This window comes from Chaetodon auriga, chromosome 12, assembly GCF_051107435.1.
Source record: "Chaetodon auriga isolate fChaAug3 chromosome 12, fChaAug3.hap1, whole genome shotgun sequence".
Taxonomy (NCBI): Eukaryota; Metazoa; Chordata; class Actinopteri; order Chaetodontiformes; family Chaetodontidae; genus Chaetodon; species Chaetodon auriga.
Window position 1 is genome coordinate 22,319,630 of NC_135085.1, and position 14,074 is coordinate 22,333,703.

The window sequence follows — 14,074 nt, forward strand, 5'->3', positions numbered from 1 at the left end:
CGTGAACTTACACCATGCACGGTGACACGTACCACAGAGACGAAGAGCAGCACACCTTACGTACAGTCATCTGGAGTGAATATTCCATTTCACGGATTGGCTGCAGCTGTATTAAGTTACCAGAAAGAAAATGCACGATACAAACTGCATCTAGGAGATTATTTAAGAGTGTCTGACAGGCTGTTAGTATGGTGAGGTATTTAAACTCATCTCTTCAGTTAATGTTGAAGAATTACTTTGTACTTTCTGTTAATATGCACAGTTATTCTTGTCTGTTGGAGGAAGTACACCATTGTCCACATTCATAGATTAGTGCAGCTGTCCAAATGCTGCTGTGTCCAGAGAACAATGATTGTATTGACTGATGATGAATGTTCCCCCTAGAACCTGCCTGTGTTGACGCAAAACCACATTTTCCACTGTATTTACAAAGAGTAGAGAAATCATTATGTAGGCGGTGGTTTAATGGATGGGAACAACTCTCAATTTAGCAATTCTTCTATTTGACAATGGTTTCAGACAATTTGAAAAGGTGAGAAAATGTTTCCGAGAGGAAGAAAGGGTGTGGCGAACAACACACATTTTCTGGCTTCTGGGTTTGGGGAGAATAGTCCATGTTCAGGAAAATCGATTGGGCTACAGAATAAAAAAAGACAGTTCCTAAATTCTGCAGTGTGCACTTTTAAAGCTAAAGTTCCACATTCCAGAGATGCCCCAGGAGACACAATAATGTCCGCATTGAATATTCTGTTATGTTTAGCACATGTTCATGTTGAATTTAGAGCACTCACTGAGCTTTCAACATAGAACATGCTGAATAGGTAACGCATTAGCACATCTGGAAAGGTTTCACAAAAATTCGTACTTTCTGACATCAGCGAGCATGTTGAAAACGGCACACTCTCGATTTAGGCGCATACAGAAATAATCTGTTCATGCTACCTCTTCCCTCCACTGTCCTCCCCTCAGTGATGGCCTCTGCTGAGCAGCCGTGCTCCAGCTTCCACCAGCAGCACTGCGCATAAGGCAACACACCCACCTTTGCCCTACTGCCCAGAAGTGAGAGAGACACCACCATGTACAGTGTGGAGGACCTCCTCATTTCGCACGGATATAAATTGCCCGAGAGGGGCCCTCCATCTGCCACGCCTTATGACAAGCGCCCAGCTGATTGCCAGCGTGAACTTGTGGACAACAGGGCTGGCCGGGGGACACTGAACGGGTATGAGGCGGACCGGGGGGCATCTATCACAGGCATCTATGGCAGCAGGCAGGCACTGGTGAAGGGCTACCCCGCCACTGACAACGAGAGCGGGGAAAGGAACCAAAGGAGAAAAGAAGCCGGTATCGGTATCCTAGGTGACGCTCAGCCCTTGGGTGATTCTCTTGCCACAGATAGTGGGTGAGTGTTTTTTTCCCTCTCTTTTGCGATCCCCCACACCCTTTACCTTCCCTTTTTTCCTCTCCCCTCCTTCTCACTGGGGCCCTTCGGTATTGCATGCAAAACTGAGTCTGCACTGCGCAGGGTTTTTTTTTTCCTCCTCTTCCCTTTCCCCTCCTTCCAGAGCTGCAGAACACTGTGGCTGCAGCAGCACCACTGACATATCTTATGCTGGGATATGAGGAATTATGAAAGGTGCCTTTGCGCTTGTTTGAGTTGTTTACATGCCTGCACGGAGAGGTGGCTCGTGTCTCTGTGGAGCCCACCCATGCGCTGGTATCGTCTCCACAGCCTCCACCAGGCATGCAGATGTAAACAGCAGCCCTAGACAGTGAGCAAACTGAGGAGAACTGAACATGCCTCAAGACAGGCGCGTAATCACTCCACTGTAAACACTGGCACACTGAATCACGCCCAGCACGTGCTCTGTGATGTAAGCATGTTGCTGGGCAAGTGTGCACAGCGCGGCTCCCCTCAGCCATACAGTAGCATATGCTGCTGAGGATGATCCATTGACTTTGCTGCTTAAATGAATGAGTACAGTGACTAACACAGTCTCCTAGTGCAGTGCAGACATAAGATGAAGCTGTTAAAAAGGGTAATTGTAATTCATTTATTTAAAAAAAAATCTCTTTTATAAGACTGGATATGTTATGAACATATATTGTAATATGTATGTATGATACATTTTATGGTTCGATTTGTGTATTGGTTTTTTGTGGAACTGCTAACTGCAATGCATGGCCTTATGCGGCTATTTCATCACTATGAATCAACTAGCCTGGGAAAATACAGTTATTGATCTATTTCATTTAAAAGATCTGAGGGTTGCATTTGAATTTCAACAAGGATTTCAAACCCACACTCTGTCGTTCCATTATAACTGGTTATCATCAGGATGGCTTAAAACATCCTTGGATGTGACTGATGACCTATGAAATTCATGGATATCACACTGTTACTTCTGCTTCATTCAGCAGCACTGTTCCACCACATCAAGAAAATTATCACGACTGCTTGTGAAAATTAGAAATGTAAAATTACAGTGTAATTTATCAAAATGACCCTCTTTAACAGAAGTGAAGCTCTGTTTTTTAGACTTAATCTGTTATGATTAAGTATGCTACTTCTAAGATAATTGTTTTGGCAGTGCAACATGCATTACAGCCACATCCTGCACAAAAGAGATAAATATGGAACCATAGCTAAAATCATCTCCAGGCAGCACTGCTTTATCACACTACAGTGGATGCACTGTTTTGAACCTGCCAACAGCCACTTGTCACACACTTGCCATTTTATGTTAAATTCAGCAAGCATTTTTAAAATTATATTAGTGCTTGTGATAGTACATATACACTCTAGCAAGAATCAAAAATCCCTCTTCTGATTTTCTCTAAAATTACATTATATTGTGACATAGTGAAGCAAACTGTGACTGTTTGTGGGTTGGTCATATTGTATTTGTTGGATTTCCTATAAGGATGCAGATCGATCATGTTAATTGGGTTTTGTGATCAATTAAACAGAGGAAAAGAGGTTTTGCTTTCATGCCAGATTGGGTAGGGTGGAATGTTTTTGCTTAGACTTTCTTAAAGGGCCACAGTCGCTGTCCAGATGACCAGCTTCCAAGATAAGGTCAGCACAATTTAATATGCAGATCATATTGCAGTAGCATCACAATTTCATGGTTTCTTCAAGGGACTTGGAAGCCGCTGACTTAAGCAATTCTGTCTCATATGTGCTTGCTCTCCTTGATTAAGTTGCACCGAAAAGCCAATACTGTCAAAGCCAAAACACATGCTTGAGGCTGCCATGGACATGTCACTTCTAATGTTTGACAACTATCAAATCTCACAAGGCTGGTGTTGCTTTACCATATTAGCGCAGAAACTGATGTAATTGTAGTTTTTATTAGTTTTGTTTCGGGAACGTCTCTTCATATAGTTTCTTTTCAGTGTTTTTTAAACAAGAAGATACTCGCAAATATGAAAGAATATTGCCTTTCAGATGCTTTTCTGTGTTTATCTGTGAGTTTAAATCTAATGACTGTTAGACATTACTCAGCTTGCAACATCTGTAACCACGACACTTTCCTCTCGTAACAATGTGAATGTCTTATTCACACTGATGTTATCGGTCTTTGCAGGTTCTACGATGTTCCCAGTTTGACTTATTCAGAGCCGCTGAGCTATGACGAGAGGGATGTTTCCTACTGGCGGAGGCGAGGCCAGGACTTCAGCATCCTTCTGGACTATGCTGATGGCAGGGAGCTGAGGGCCTCTGCTGGCGCATGGAGGCCACAGGCCCTGATTACAGCAGAGGAACACAGAGCAGAGAGACAAGCGCAGCAGCTATGGGAGGACATTTCCTGGCTAAGGGACCTGGACGCAGCCCCTGGTCAGCTAAGAGTGACCGGGGAGAGAAAGTGCCAGAGCCTTGGTACAGAGGAGTGGAGGCCTGCTGTTGGGCTGGGAAGGCAGTTGTCAGATGGGGATGGGGAAAGGTGGGCTCAGGACCAGTACCGCCTGAGGACACCGGAGGGTTTTTTTCACCCGAGAACTAAAGCAAAGTCTCAGTCTCTCCCCAGAGTTTTGTCACCTGATGGAACTAGCAGTAGAGAGCTCATTCCATCCAGGCCTAGCCTACCTGACAGGCAACAGAGGTTCAACAGCACTGTCTTCTCTGGGCCCTATAGTAGGTATATCTATAGTGGTGCTGTTGTCAGGGACCGGTGGGGTAGGAATGCCGGGCCAAGCAGCAATGTTGCACTTTTACCAAAGCCCAGGTTCAGCAGGCCTTTAAAGCCTCCGTCATATGAGATTCACCAGCAGACTAGGGGTAGCGCAGAAATGCTTGCTATAGACCAGGGTGCCAAGCAAAAAGAAAGGCCTATCTATTATACAAGGGGAGGGGAGCTGAGACATGACTATTTCGCACAACACTCTGCCATCTCTGGAATGGAGCCCCCGGGCTACATCCCACCCCCATCTTATAAAAGAGCCCTACCCCCAAGAGCAGTTTCAATCAACCGCAATGAAATGGCAAACCTAAGATGGAGGGCGGAAGCTCTGCAAATGCCCATCTCAGATCCTGGACGATGGTTTTCTAGACAGGCAAGTTGTTCCTGGCTGGAACATTATGGAGAACGTGGTGCATCCTATCGAAAACAGGTACATTCTGGACATGAAGAACAACCAGGCCATGCCCGTCAATTACCCACTGAAGACCCAAGAGTGAAGCAAATCTCAGGAGGGCCTAGCGGAAGTTCTCTCACTGACTCAGACAAGATCCGTAACATCAACAAAGAGACTCCACCCGCTAAAATTTTAGGACAATCTACTCATGACAGTGCCTTTCCTCCCCAACAGGGGTCAGCTCTCAATACTGACAGCCGTAAAACAGCTCTCAATGACAACGACAGCAGTAATCGATGGTGCAACAGGGGCATAAACAAAAAGAGTGATAGTGTAACTTCTGAACAAAACCGTAGTCAGTTTTTTCCTTCATCTATTCTGGGTAAACCACCACCTCCCCCATGCAAGCCGGCTGACCAGGGTGTGTCTGAAACTGTGACAGAAGTAAAAAAGGTGGAACAACCAGAGCCACCAGAGAAAGACAAAACCAAGAATCTCAAAAAGAGACTTAGTGAGACAATTTTTTGTTTGGTGTCTGTCCCTGTTACTCCGCAGCTCACTGGGACAATCCGTGATCAGAATAACAACAATGAGAAGTCACCAGACCCAGCGGACAGTCCTAGTGACAACAAAACTGGCCATTTAACAAACCAAAGTCTCCAAAGCACATCTTCAGCTGAAGCTGAGCTTCAAGCACTAACTGGTAGCATAGCGAGCAGCAAAACAAGCAGTAGAGCAAGCAGCAAAATGTTTAAAAAAGTACCCTGTAGACCCCCTAAGATAAATCATTACAAGGAGATGAAACTGTCAGGATCCTGGCCTGCAAACCAGTATCGAGACCAGGAGACACAAACTAGCCCAGAGGCCCGAAAACCTGCCCCTGAAAACAAGGAAGCACAACAAGACCCTGTCCCTCCTGGCACTGAAGTCCCTCCTGATAGCAGCGGTGTAGTGGGCACTGCCTTCAGTTTTCCTATAAAGGGAGTGAAGAGCCTGAAACTGTCAAGCAACAGCGCCTTCTCCCTAACATCCACCTTCTCCAACCAGCTGAACAAGAGCACAGCTCAGCAGCCAGCACTACCACCCTCAGGAAATGCGGAGGAGACCAAACCAGCAGCAAACAGTGGGCAGGATGCATTTGAACAGTTCCTCCTGAAACCAGCCAGCCAGCGACCATGGGATGCTGTCAAAGAGCTGGAGACCATCAAAAAAGAAGTCCAGGATCAGCAGCAGCAGCAGCAGCAGCAGCAGAGCAGCAAACAGCCCAGTGTTGACAAGTGCATAGAGGACCTCAATGAGGCCTACAAAGACATCTTGGAGCTAGGCACTGCCAGCAATAAAGTCCCAAATGGTTCTGTTCAAATTCCTGAGCGTATCAAAATCCGATTGACATCAGAACCTCTCAACAAGCCCAGCAGCCTTAGGCGCAGTGCAGTAAGCTGGTCTGTTGACCCAGAATACAGGGAAGTCAAGAGCGCCTTCTCCAGGCCTGCAACAAAGTCGGTAACCTTCAGCAAGCAGCTTAGGGAGGAGCTCCCCGTCCCACCTCGGGAGACAGGCTTCAGAGAATACAGGGTTGTTGCGCATCTTTCACGTAGACGGAGCAACGATGGCAGGACAGTGAAACTAGACCTGCCAGATGAGCCTATTGAGACACCACTTTGTGACTTCAGTCCAACAACGCACACCACAGCAGCTGAGGTGCCATGGGCAGACAGACAGCCCATGCAGGATGCCTCTACGCTCACTAGTCCTCCTGATTACGAGGACATATGCCAGACTTTGCGTCAGTCGAGAGACCTGGGGGATGCCAATAAAGCATCCACAGGCAATTTTAAAACTAATGACGCAGAGTCTCAGCAAGATCTCAGTGCTGAATCAGAAGAGGAGTGTCCCATTTGCAAAAGAGAGCTTGAGAATCAGATGAGACAGGGTCCATTGCCTCCACTTCATGAGGAAAACAGCTCGGACAGCTCGACCAATCAAAATGGCAGTCCGCCACAATGTGCTGCATTAGAAAGTCCAGGAGAACATAGAAAAACAGAGGAGCCAAATGACCCAAGTTTGAATCAGTCAGGGTCTGACCTATGTGCTGAAACAAGGGAGCAGCCTTCATTAACACAGGAAAATGTGGGAGGGGGTGAAAAAACAGACAATGCTCAGGCAGAAAACTTGGACAATTTGTGCACAGTTAAGCCTGCACAGAGCATACAAGCAGATGAAGGTACAGAGGAGAATATATCCACAATATTAGCAACTGATGTGCCTGCAGACCCCCAAGTCATAGAGGAACAGAGTGTTAGTGAAACAGTAACTAAGGAAGTAGAATTAGGAGAGAAAGAAGCCATTAAAGGTGAAACACCTGAAGGCAGTGCAGACAAACTGACAGCTGAAGTGAGAAGTGAGTGTGAGGGGCAAGACAATACAATGCCTGATGACAAGCAGGAGCAAGAAAAGAAGCCATTTGCTGTCGCAGAGCATAGACTTGGTGTACGGACTCATCTGGGGAGAGACCACCCAGGGTTACCAGAGTTTCCACCAGACAGACTGCCACTTTCAGTTCCCCCAAACCTAGACCGCAGGCTGTCTCTTAGCTTGGAGGGGGAGAGGAGGAGCAGGGGCCCCTCCCACCGAATTGAAGCGTTGCAGAATAAGCTGGCTATTTCTCCAGGTCGGGTGGCAGTTGAGCGCATGGCCCGGATGAGGGAGGTGGATGTTATGTATCGGATGAGGCGCCTCAGCATCAGGAGTACTGACTCTGGGGAGGGGGAGGCAGAGACAGAGACAGAGGGGGAAGTCAAGGACGAACAAACAGAGGAGCCCCATCCTGCTCCTCAGAGAGACAAGGAGAACGATCAAGAGGTCACCCATTCCCGGCAGGTCTCTGAGGAGACAGTGTTGCAAGATGAGGAGGAGTCATCTCTCTCAGGTAAGATAAGAAAATGAGAGGAAACTCAATTTTAAGGATCCTTGTGGAAAAATGTGTTCGGAAAGTTTAGAACTCTCTGTACAGCTTTACAAATGTACGCACATTGAAATGATCAAAAGTAATATAAAAGTAAAACATTTATTTCCCATGGTCCACACAGATCCAGTAGACTACCAAACCAAAAACGGAAAATGGAAAATACCATTGCAGTTATTTAAGATATTTGTTCAATGAATCACACAATTTGACTGACTTGATTCAGCCATTGTATGCTTTGTGAGTCAATTTGAAAAAAATGGTTTTGATTTTATTCTGTAAATGAAACATCAAACTGTGTCAAGAGAGATGACTGAAACAATATTTACTGCTTTTTTGTCTCCTCTAAGTAAAGGAGCACATGTGTCCATAAACTCTTAAGAGTGCTTTGTTCATTTATCTCTGAAGGTCACAAGTTACCAAAACTGAAGAGACTCTCAATGCGCCTTGCTGTTAAAGACATCTCCACAAGATGGTGTCAGTGCCCAGAGATAGTCCAAGTCTTCTTTCCTTCTCACATAATCCAGATCCATTAAACATACAGTATACTGAATTTGATGCTACTGGAAAAAAAAATATAATGAATGCAAAAGCATTCTTGAAAATTGTATGGTTTACTGTCCTCAAAAGGGAATCATTTTCGACTGCGATTGATATTGAAATTTCTACTACTATTCCTCTTCATTTTTGATATTTTATATGAATAATACAATAGGATACAAACTTTTTCTGAATGAAAATTTTTCTTCTTTATGTCCCAGAACCCCATGATCCCAGCCAAGTGGAAACAGTGTAGAAAGACTGCGTCCATCATCTCCATCTGAGGTTTTTAGCTCCAACACTGTGACCTGGCTGCCTACTAGAATGCCTTCATCTCATCTTGACACTGAAATGGCCTTCTTGTCCGACAAGAGCATTGTGTACACCTTCACCCTCGGCGCTGCGTTGACTACTAAGAGTGCTGTTCCACTGCCAAAGGGAGGTGCCCCTTTAACTTGTGGGGCAACTTCCACCCAGAATCCCTCCCCAGCCTTCCCAAACTGACTTCCCACTACCCCATCTGTCCTCCATCCCCAAGCCCATCCTCTTATAGGGTTCCTACTAGTTAGTCTTCTTGTAGCGGCTTGTCCTTTCTATTCTATTCTCCCTATGCTTTTCTCATTGGCAGACATTATGCAATTCTGTCGTGCATACTAGAACTTCTAAAATGTCCATAGTGAATACAGTCGAGACATTTTTTTGCATACTGAATGAATCTGTTTGTTTACGGGCGAGCTGTTAAGGATATGAATGTAAGCATTTATGTTTAGCCTAACGTAGATATAGAAGGGTTAATGTCACAAACCTGTTCTGTTGCATTGAAACTACACCAAAATAAACTGCGTATCTGATTGTCGTGAGGCGACAGCTGTTTTAGAACTGGACATCACTGTCTCTGGCTCAAGAACTGTTTTGATTTTCAGATGAGATCAATCAGCCTTTCTTTTTTAAAATTTAATGACATTGTGCCCTGTCTCATTGCTTTTGTACACATTGCAACCATAACCCATAAAGCTCTTCAATGAAGAGTGATTCTACTCCACGTGACATGATAGATCAGTGACCTACTATTTGATACATTGGTTCTACGCTGGAGAGGGAGAGTTGCCTTCTTTAACAAGATGTGTGATATTCCCCTGATCAATCCGATGTATAGCTCCCATTTCCAGGTAATTTCAGGAAGCAATAAAGGCAAGGATTGAATTGAAGCAGTTGTCGGCAACTCTGATTAAAATTAAAGATGGATATAGGGATATAGAACCGGAAAAAAAAAAGATACGTAGAGCAATATTGTTGTACAAACAGCTCAGTGGTTTAGTGGAGCTAATTGTAGGAACCATTGTCAGGAGTTTTAATGTGAACGTGTCATTCAAATCATATTACAGGGATATGGAATTGTGTCAGGGTATATGGGAGGTGAACAGGGGGTGGGTGCTTTACTTCATGATATATATCTATGTTCACACATCTGTATCGCAAAGAGACGACATTTCACTGAATATTTATTTTTCTTATCATCGAATTGTTGATCAGTTTGCATAATGTACAAAATAAAGTATATTTTAAATATTTTAAGAGATATTTTATATTTAACCATGGAATTTTATTTCTCCACACTTATATCAAGCTGAAAGTATCACATGTCTGTATAGTATCATATTGAGAGTACACATAATTTTCTAGTGCTTTAAAATCTAACAGAGTGATATTAGAAGGGATGGCCCTGTGGTGTGCCTTGATCACACGATTCGGTTTCAGTGAGTGATAGGGTTCATCAGTGCCAGTGTTGATGTGTTGGAAACTTTTTGATTGTGCCATGATTTCCTATTTGATAGTGCTTTTTCATATGCTAACAGAATCAGTGTTCGACGCTCCTTGTGATATTTGATACATCAGTCCATCTCAGTTGTATTTCCGGTGTTGGTGGTCAGACATGGCCGATGCCTTTTTTGTCTTTGTTTGTCTTCCAGTTCAAATCATGTATTGGTCTGTTGTTGTCTCCTCGAAACATGTTTAGAAATAAAATTTGGATTTTTTTTCTTTTCCTTCCTTCTACCCTCCCCCCTCCCCCACTTCCTCCTTTCTTTCTTTGTTTCATTCATTGCACAGTGTGTCCATTTTGTGTAAATCTGTTCTGCTGTCCCTAATACTTATTGCACTAAAGGATACAATGCAGTATGCTATTTTTTGGCTAAGAACCACGTATTTGCAGAAAGTACGGAAAAAAAATGAAATTTAAAAACATACAGGGGTTTTTAATACATTTTAAATCATAGCCTAAAACTTAAATAATGACTAAAAAAATCTTGTTGTGGATAAAAACAAGTTTGCAGTTACGTGGTTTTTCAACAACAGCAATGCTGCATTGGTGTAACGTATTAACAACAGATTTGTAGGAATCATCACTGTTAAATCACTCATCAAGTATCACTTAATTGTTATGTAGCATTTTACAGTTGTAGCATTTTATCAACTCAGAACTTGGTCTTAGTATTTCAAACATTTCTTGTAAATTTGGAATAATCATGTCGCCTTATTATGTGTGCATTACATTATACACCAGGCAATGCCAAATACTAACGTACTAAGCACTGTTTCATACCTTAGGTTTTTACAAACAACTTACTGTTCTGCCATGCCTCTGGCTGGAGAGGTGCAGTAGCATTGTGGATAGTTTCTGCTCTTCATGCTGTTTATCTGTAGGAACATTGAATCAAAACTGTGAACTCAACTTATACAAAAAGCATCGTTTTAAAAAGTACAGGATGAGATTCAGTGTTTCAAGACAAGCCCATAGTCAGCATCACAGGGAGGACAAGCTGGCACGCCCTTAATTACTAACCCACCTCATTTTCAATTCATTTTGAAGACTGAAAGGCCTTGCCTCGGTCTTCTGTGTAAACTGCCCCAGACGACATTTAAATAGGTATTTCAGTACATACGCCCCCCCAATAATTGGCATGTCAGGTACACTTGAACATAGTGTCATTTGACTTTTTGTACTGCAGGTTATGTGCAACATGAAGTAATTATGCACACTTGTAATATTTTCTATTTTCATATGAGATTTAAGTGCTTTTTGTACTCACTGACATCTTTTTTTCTTCCTTGCATGAAATGCAAGAGAGAGGAGGAAAAAAAATGTTTTTCATAAAATATATTTGCATTTGGTACTCCAATAGTAAAACCGGTGGGCAAAACATTATGTTTCATAATTTCATTTACAAAACTATGCCAAGTATTTAAAAGCTATTTTTAGAGTAAATCAAAAGAGAACTCATTCATTTTTTTCCTTTAAGACATGCCTTTATCTTTGTATCTATAAATATGAGCATAATCCATAGTCATATGATTGTGCTACTGTTGTATGATACTGCAGTCTGATTCATAAATAAACTCTTTGCATGAAACGGAAGTGTTTGTGATCAATTGCCCCGGGGCCATCTGCAGGAACTGTTTCTTATACTTTGTGAGGTTTACAAATTTACTGAGGAAACCATACTTTTGCTGTTCTTTGTAAAATACCTTAGAAATATACAACTTATTCTCTCTCAAATGTATATTGTATGGGAAGGACACAAGGAAGTAAGACAAACATCATCAGTAGTCAACAGCAAATTCAGCAAGGATGCTGTAATGATTAGTTTCATATTTTTCAAGGCATGAATGTTTTATTTTCAGATGAAACTCCCCTTAGAGTTGACTTCTATTCTTAAAGTAATATTAAGGCAACAGAAAAAGTGTGTGTGTGTGCACAATTATGTGTGTTTTCACGCATGTACACTTGCACACCGGCAATTTCAGCCCAATTACCCTGCCAGACTGTCACACTGAGTTCCACTTGCTCGATCACAGTGTTGGCAAAGACAATACTTGAGCTGAACCTTGTAAAAACCTCCCAGCATGCTCTCTGAGGCTTGGATGTCATCCATCCACAGACACTGCTCAAATTCCTCTGTGTGCCTTCTTTTTCTAAAAGGAGAGGCAGACATCTGATTAGCACCTCCTCTGATGTGATACTTCATTGATCTCTGTATAGATACAAGTCTTATCACTGACATGCCAGTGTCATGCTTTAAGGCACGTTGGCATGTGTTCGAGAACACAGGGTGGCTGAGAAGAGGGAGGTGTGGTGCAAAACACAAACATTATAGGTTGTCACATCATGTACATGCAGCATCTCTCAGTGTTAGTGAACATATATAAGAAGCAATATTTAGACTTTCGACTGCTTCTTTATTGATCCCAATCTGGGAAATTGTTTTGTTGCCGTAGCAATGAACAAAAAACATACAGACGACCATAGAATATATTTGGCAGTCTCTTCACAATAACTTCACAAAATGGCAAATAACTTTTATATTGCTCTAGTTCAGATTTGTTTGAAGCAAACTAGCTAATATTTTAATCAAACAGCTCACTTTGAATAGAAAATGGTTAGATATTTCGCCATATAAAATAAATGATATAGCCTACTTATATAGACCAACATGGAGTTACAACTGCGAAACATTTAATGTTTCTGGTGTAGTAACTTTTAAAGAATTAGAGCATCTGGCTAGAGAGAATTTGTATAGCCAATCTGATTACAACTTCCACAAGCCTAATACTAATTTTATTGAAAGAACGTATCTACATTACACTTTTCTTTCTGATAGGCGTTTTCATTTAATGCCACCTGTTAGCCAGAATCACCACTCTTAGCCTGAGGCGCCAGTTAGCGAAATTAGCTACTTTAAATACTGTAATAATTTGATGCTGCCAGCCTACCAGCTTGACTTGAAGGAAAAACAACGGCAGAAAACCAGGAAAGACGCTTTCAATCAGCTTAGTTACACATTTTAAAACGTCAAAGGGTGAGTTGTATTTCCCATACTAAGCTAACTGCCATACCCGATGTTAGCTAACTGCCTACCTTAGCTAAGCTAACGGTTAGCCCCAACACAGACAACGTTTTCTGGACTTTTCTACAGTAATTTTCCACAGATTGTTTTGTTGTGGTGTGTTGCCCTTTTACTATTGCAGCTAACTATTCTGATTTGTCATAGAAAATAGGCTAAACCTAAAGCAGTCTTAAGCTACATGGTTACTAACCTTTAACATAGCAGCTGGTCATCGTTGCTAATCGTCCTCCTCAGGTAAAGTAAAGCTCATATATAACTGTCCCACTTTATAAACCGCTAAATAGTGAAGCTAACCCTAAAAATATTGGCCATAACTGATAATATGACTACAAAAATGCCTCCTGCAGGGTGGCTGGTTGACTTTTTAACAGACAGATAAATGCTCATTTCACCTGCCAGTCAACAGTAAATAATTATTTGGGTCTGAAACACCCTGTTGTCCCACCCTGCTGTTAATGTACTGACGCTGCAACAAAATATTCCACTGAAGTTACTGTTACCACTACAGCTGCCATTTGGGCTACTGTACTACAACTAGTTGCAGTACTGCTTCTTCTAACTGCTAAAACTGCAGTTATTGACACCTGCACTGACCTCTGTCATGTTACTCACGGCTACACTGTTAAAAGAAAAATCAATTCAAGTCTAAATATTGACCATTTTAACATTGTATGTTTGCCAATGAATGTAAACCTGATTCTAAAATATCACAGTTATTCTAATATAGTCTCATCAGATATGATGATGAGATGATGCAGTTGGCCGTGTTTTCTAAATATCTAGTAATACATCACAGCTTGGTGGACATGCAGCATGTTATGTCCTCGAGGGCCAACAGTCCCACTGCCATTAATCTCCAGCTGTCCCTCTGTTACAGCAGCCTCGGTCTCTGGGCCAGAACGCTATCAGTAATGTACATATCTGCATTTACTGTACACCTGTCAAGCTTGCTCACTTCTGTTGCTTGGGGAGTAAATAAATCCAGCAATGGCACAGTTGTCCTCCTTCTCCGCTCCTCTGTCGCTTACACACAGACTGCATTCTCAGCTGTACCATACTCCAATACTGGGACAGAAGATTAAACTGA

The 14,074-nt window shown here is 42.5% G+C and overlaps 1 protein-coding gene across 1 annotated transcript; it reads left to right on the plus strand.

The window, feature by feature from the left end:
• The first annotated feature begins 887 nt into the window (after positions 1-887).
• Positions 888-11,484, plus strand: jcadb (junctional cadherin 5 associated b). Its single transcript, XM_076746044.1, has 3 exons — positions 888-1,402; positions 3,591-7,507; positions 8,305-11,484. Exons 1-3 carry the CDS (start codon positions 1,077-1,079, stop codon positions 8,337-8,339), a joined length of 4,278 nt encoding a protein of 1,425 aa, XP_076602159.1. The 5' UTR covers positions 888-1,076; the 3' UTR covers positions 8,340-11,484.
• The last annotated feature ends 2,590 nt before the right edge of the window (positions 11,485-14,074 follow it).

Coding starts and splice junctions, on each gene's coding strand:
- jcadb (XM_076746044.1), top strand. CDS start 1,077: ATGTACAGTGTGGAGGACCTCCTCATTTCGCACGGATATAAATTGCCC. Junction 1,403..3,590: donor TCTCTTGCCACAGATAGTGG/GTGAGTGTTTTT, acceptor CGGTCTTTGCAG/GTTCTACGATGTTCCCAGTT. Junction 7,508..8,304: donor GGAGGAGTCATCTCTCTCAG/GTAAGATAAGAA, acceptor TTTATGTCCCAG/AACCCCATGATCCCAGCCAA.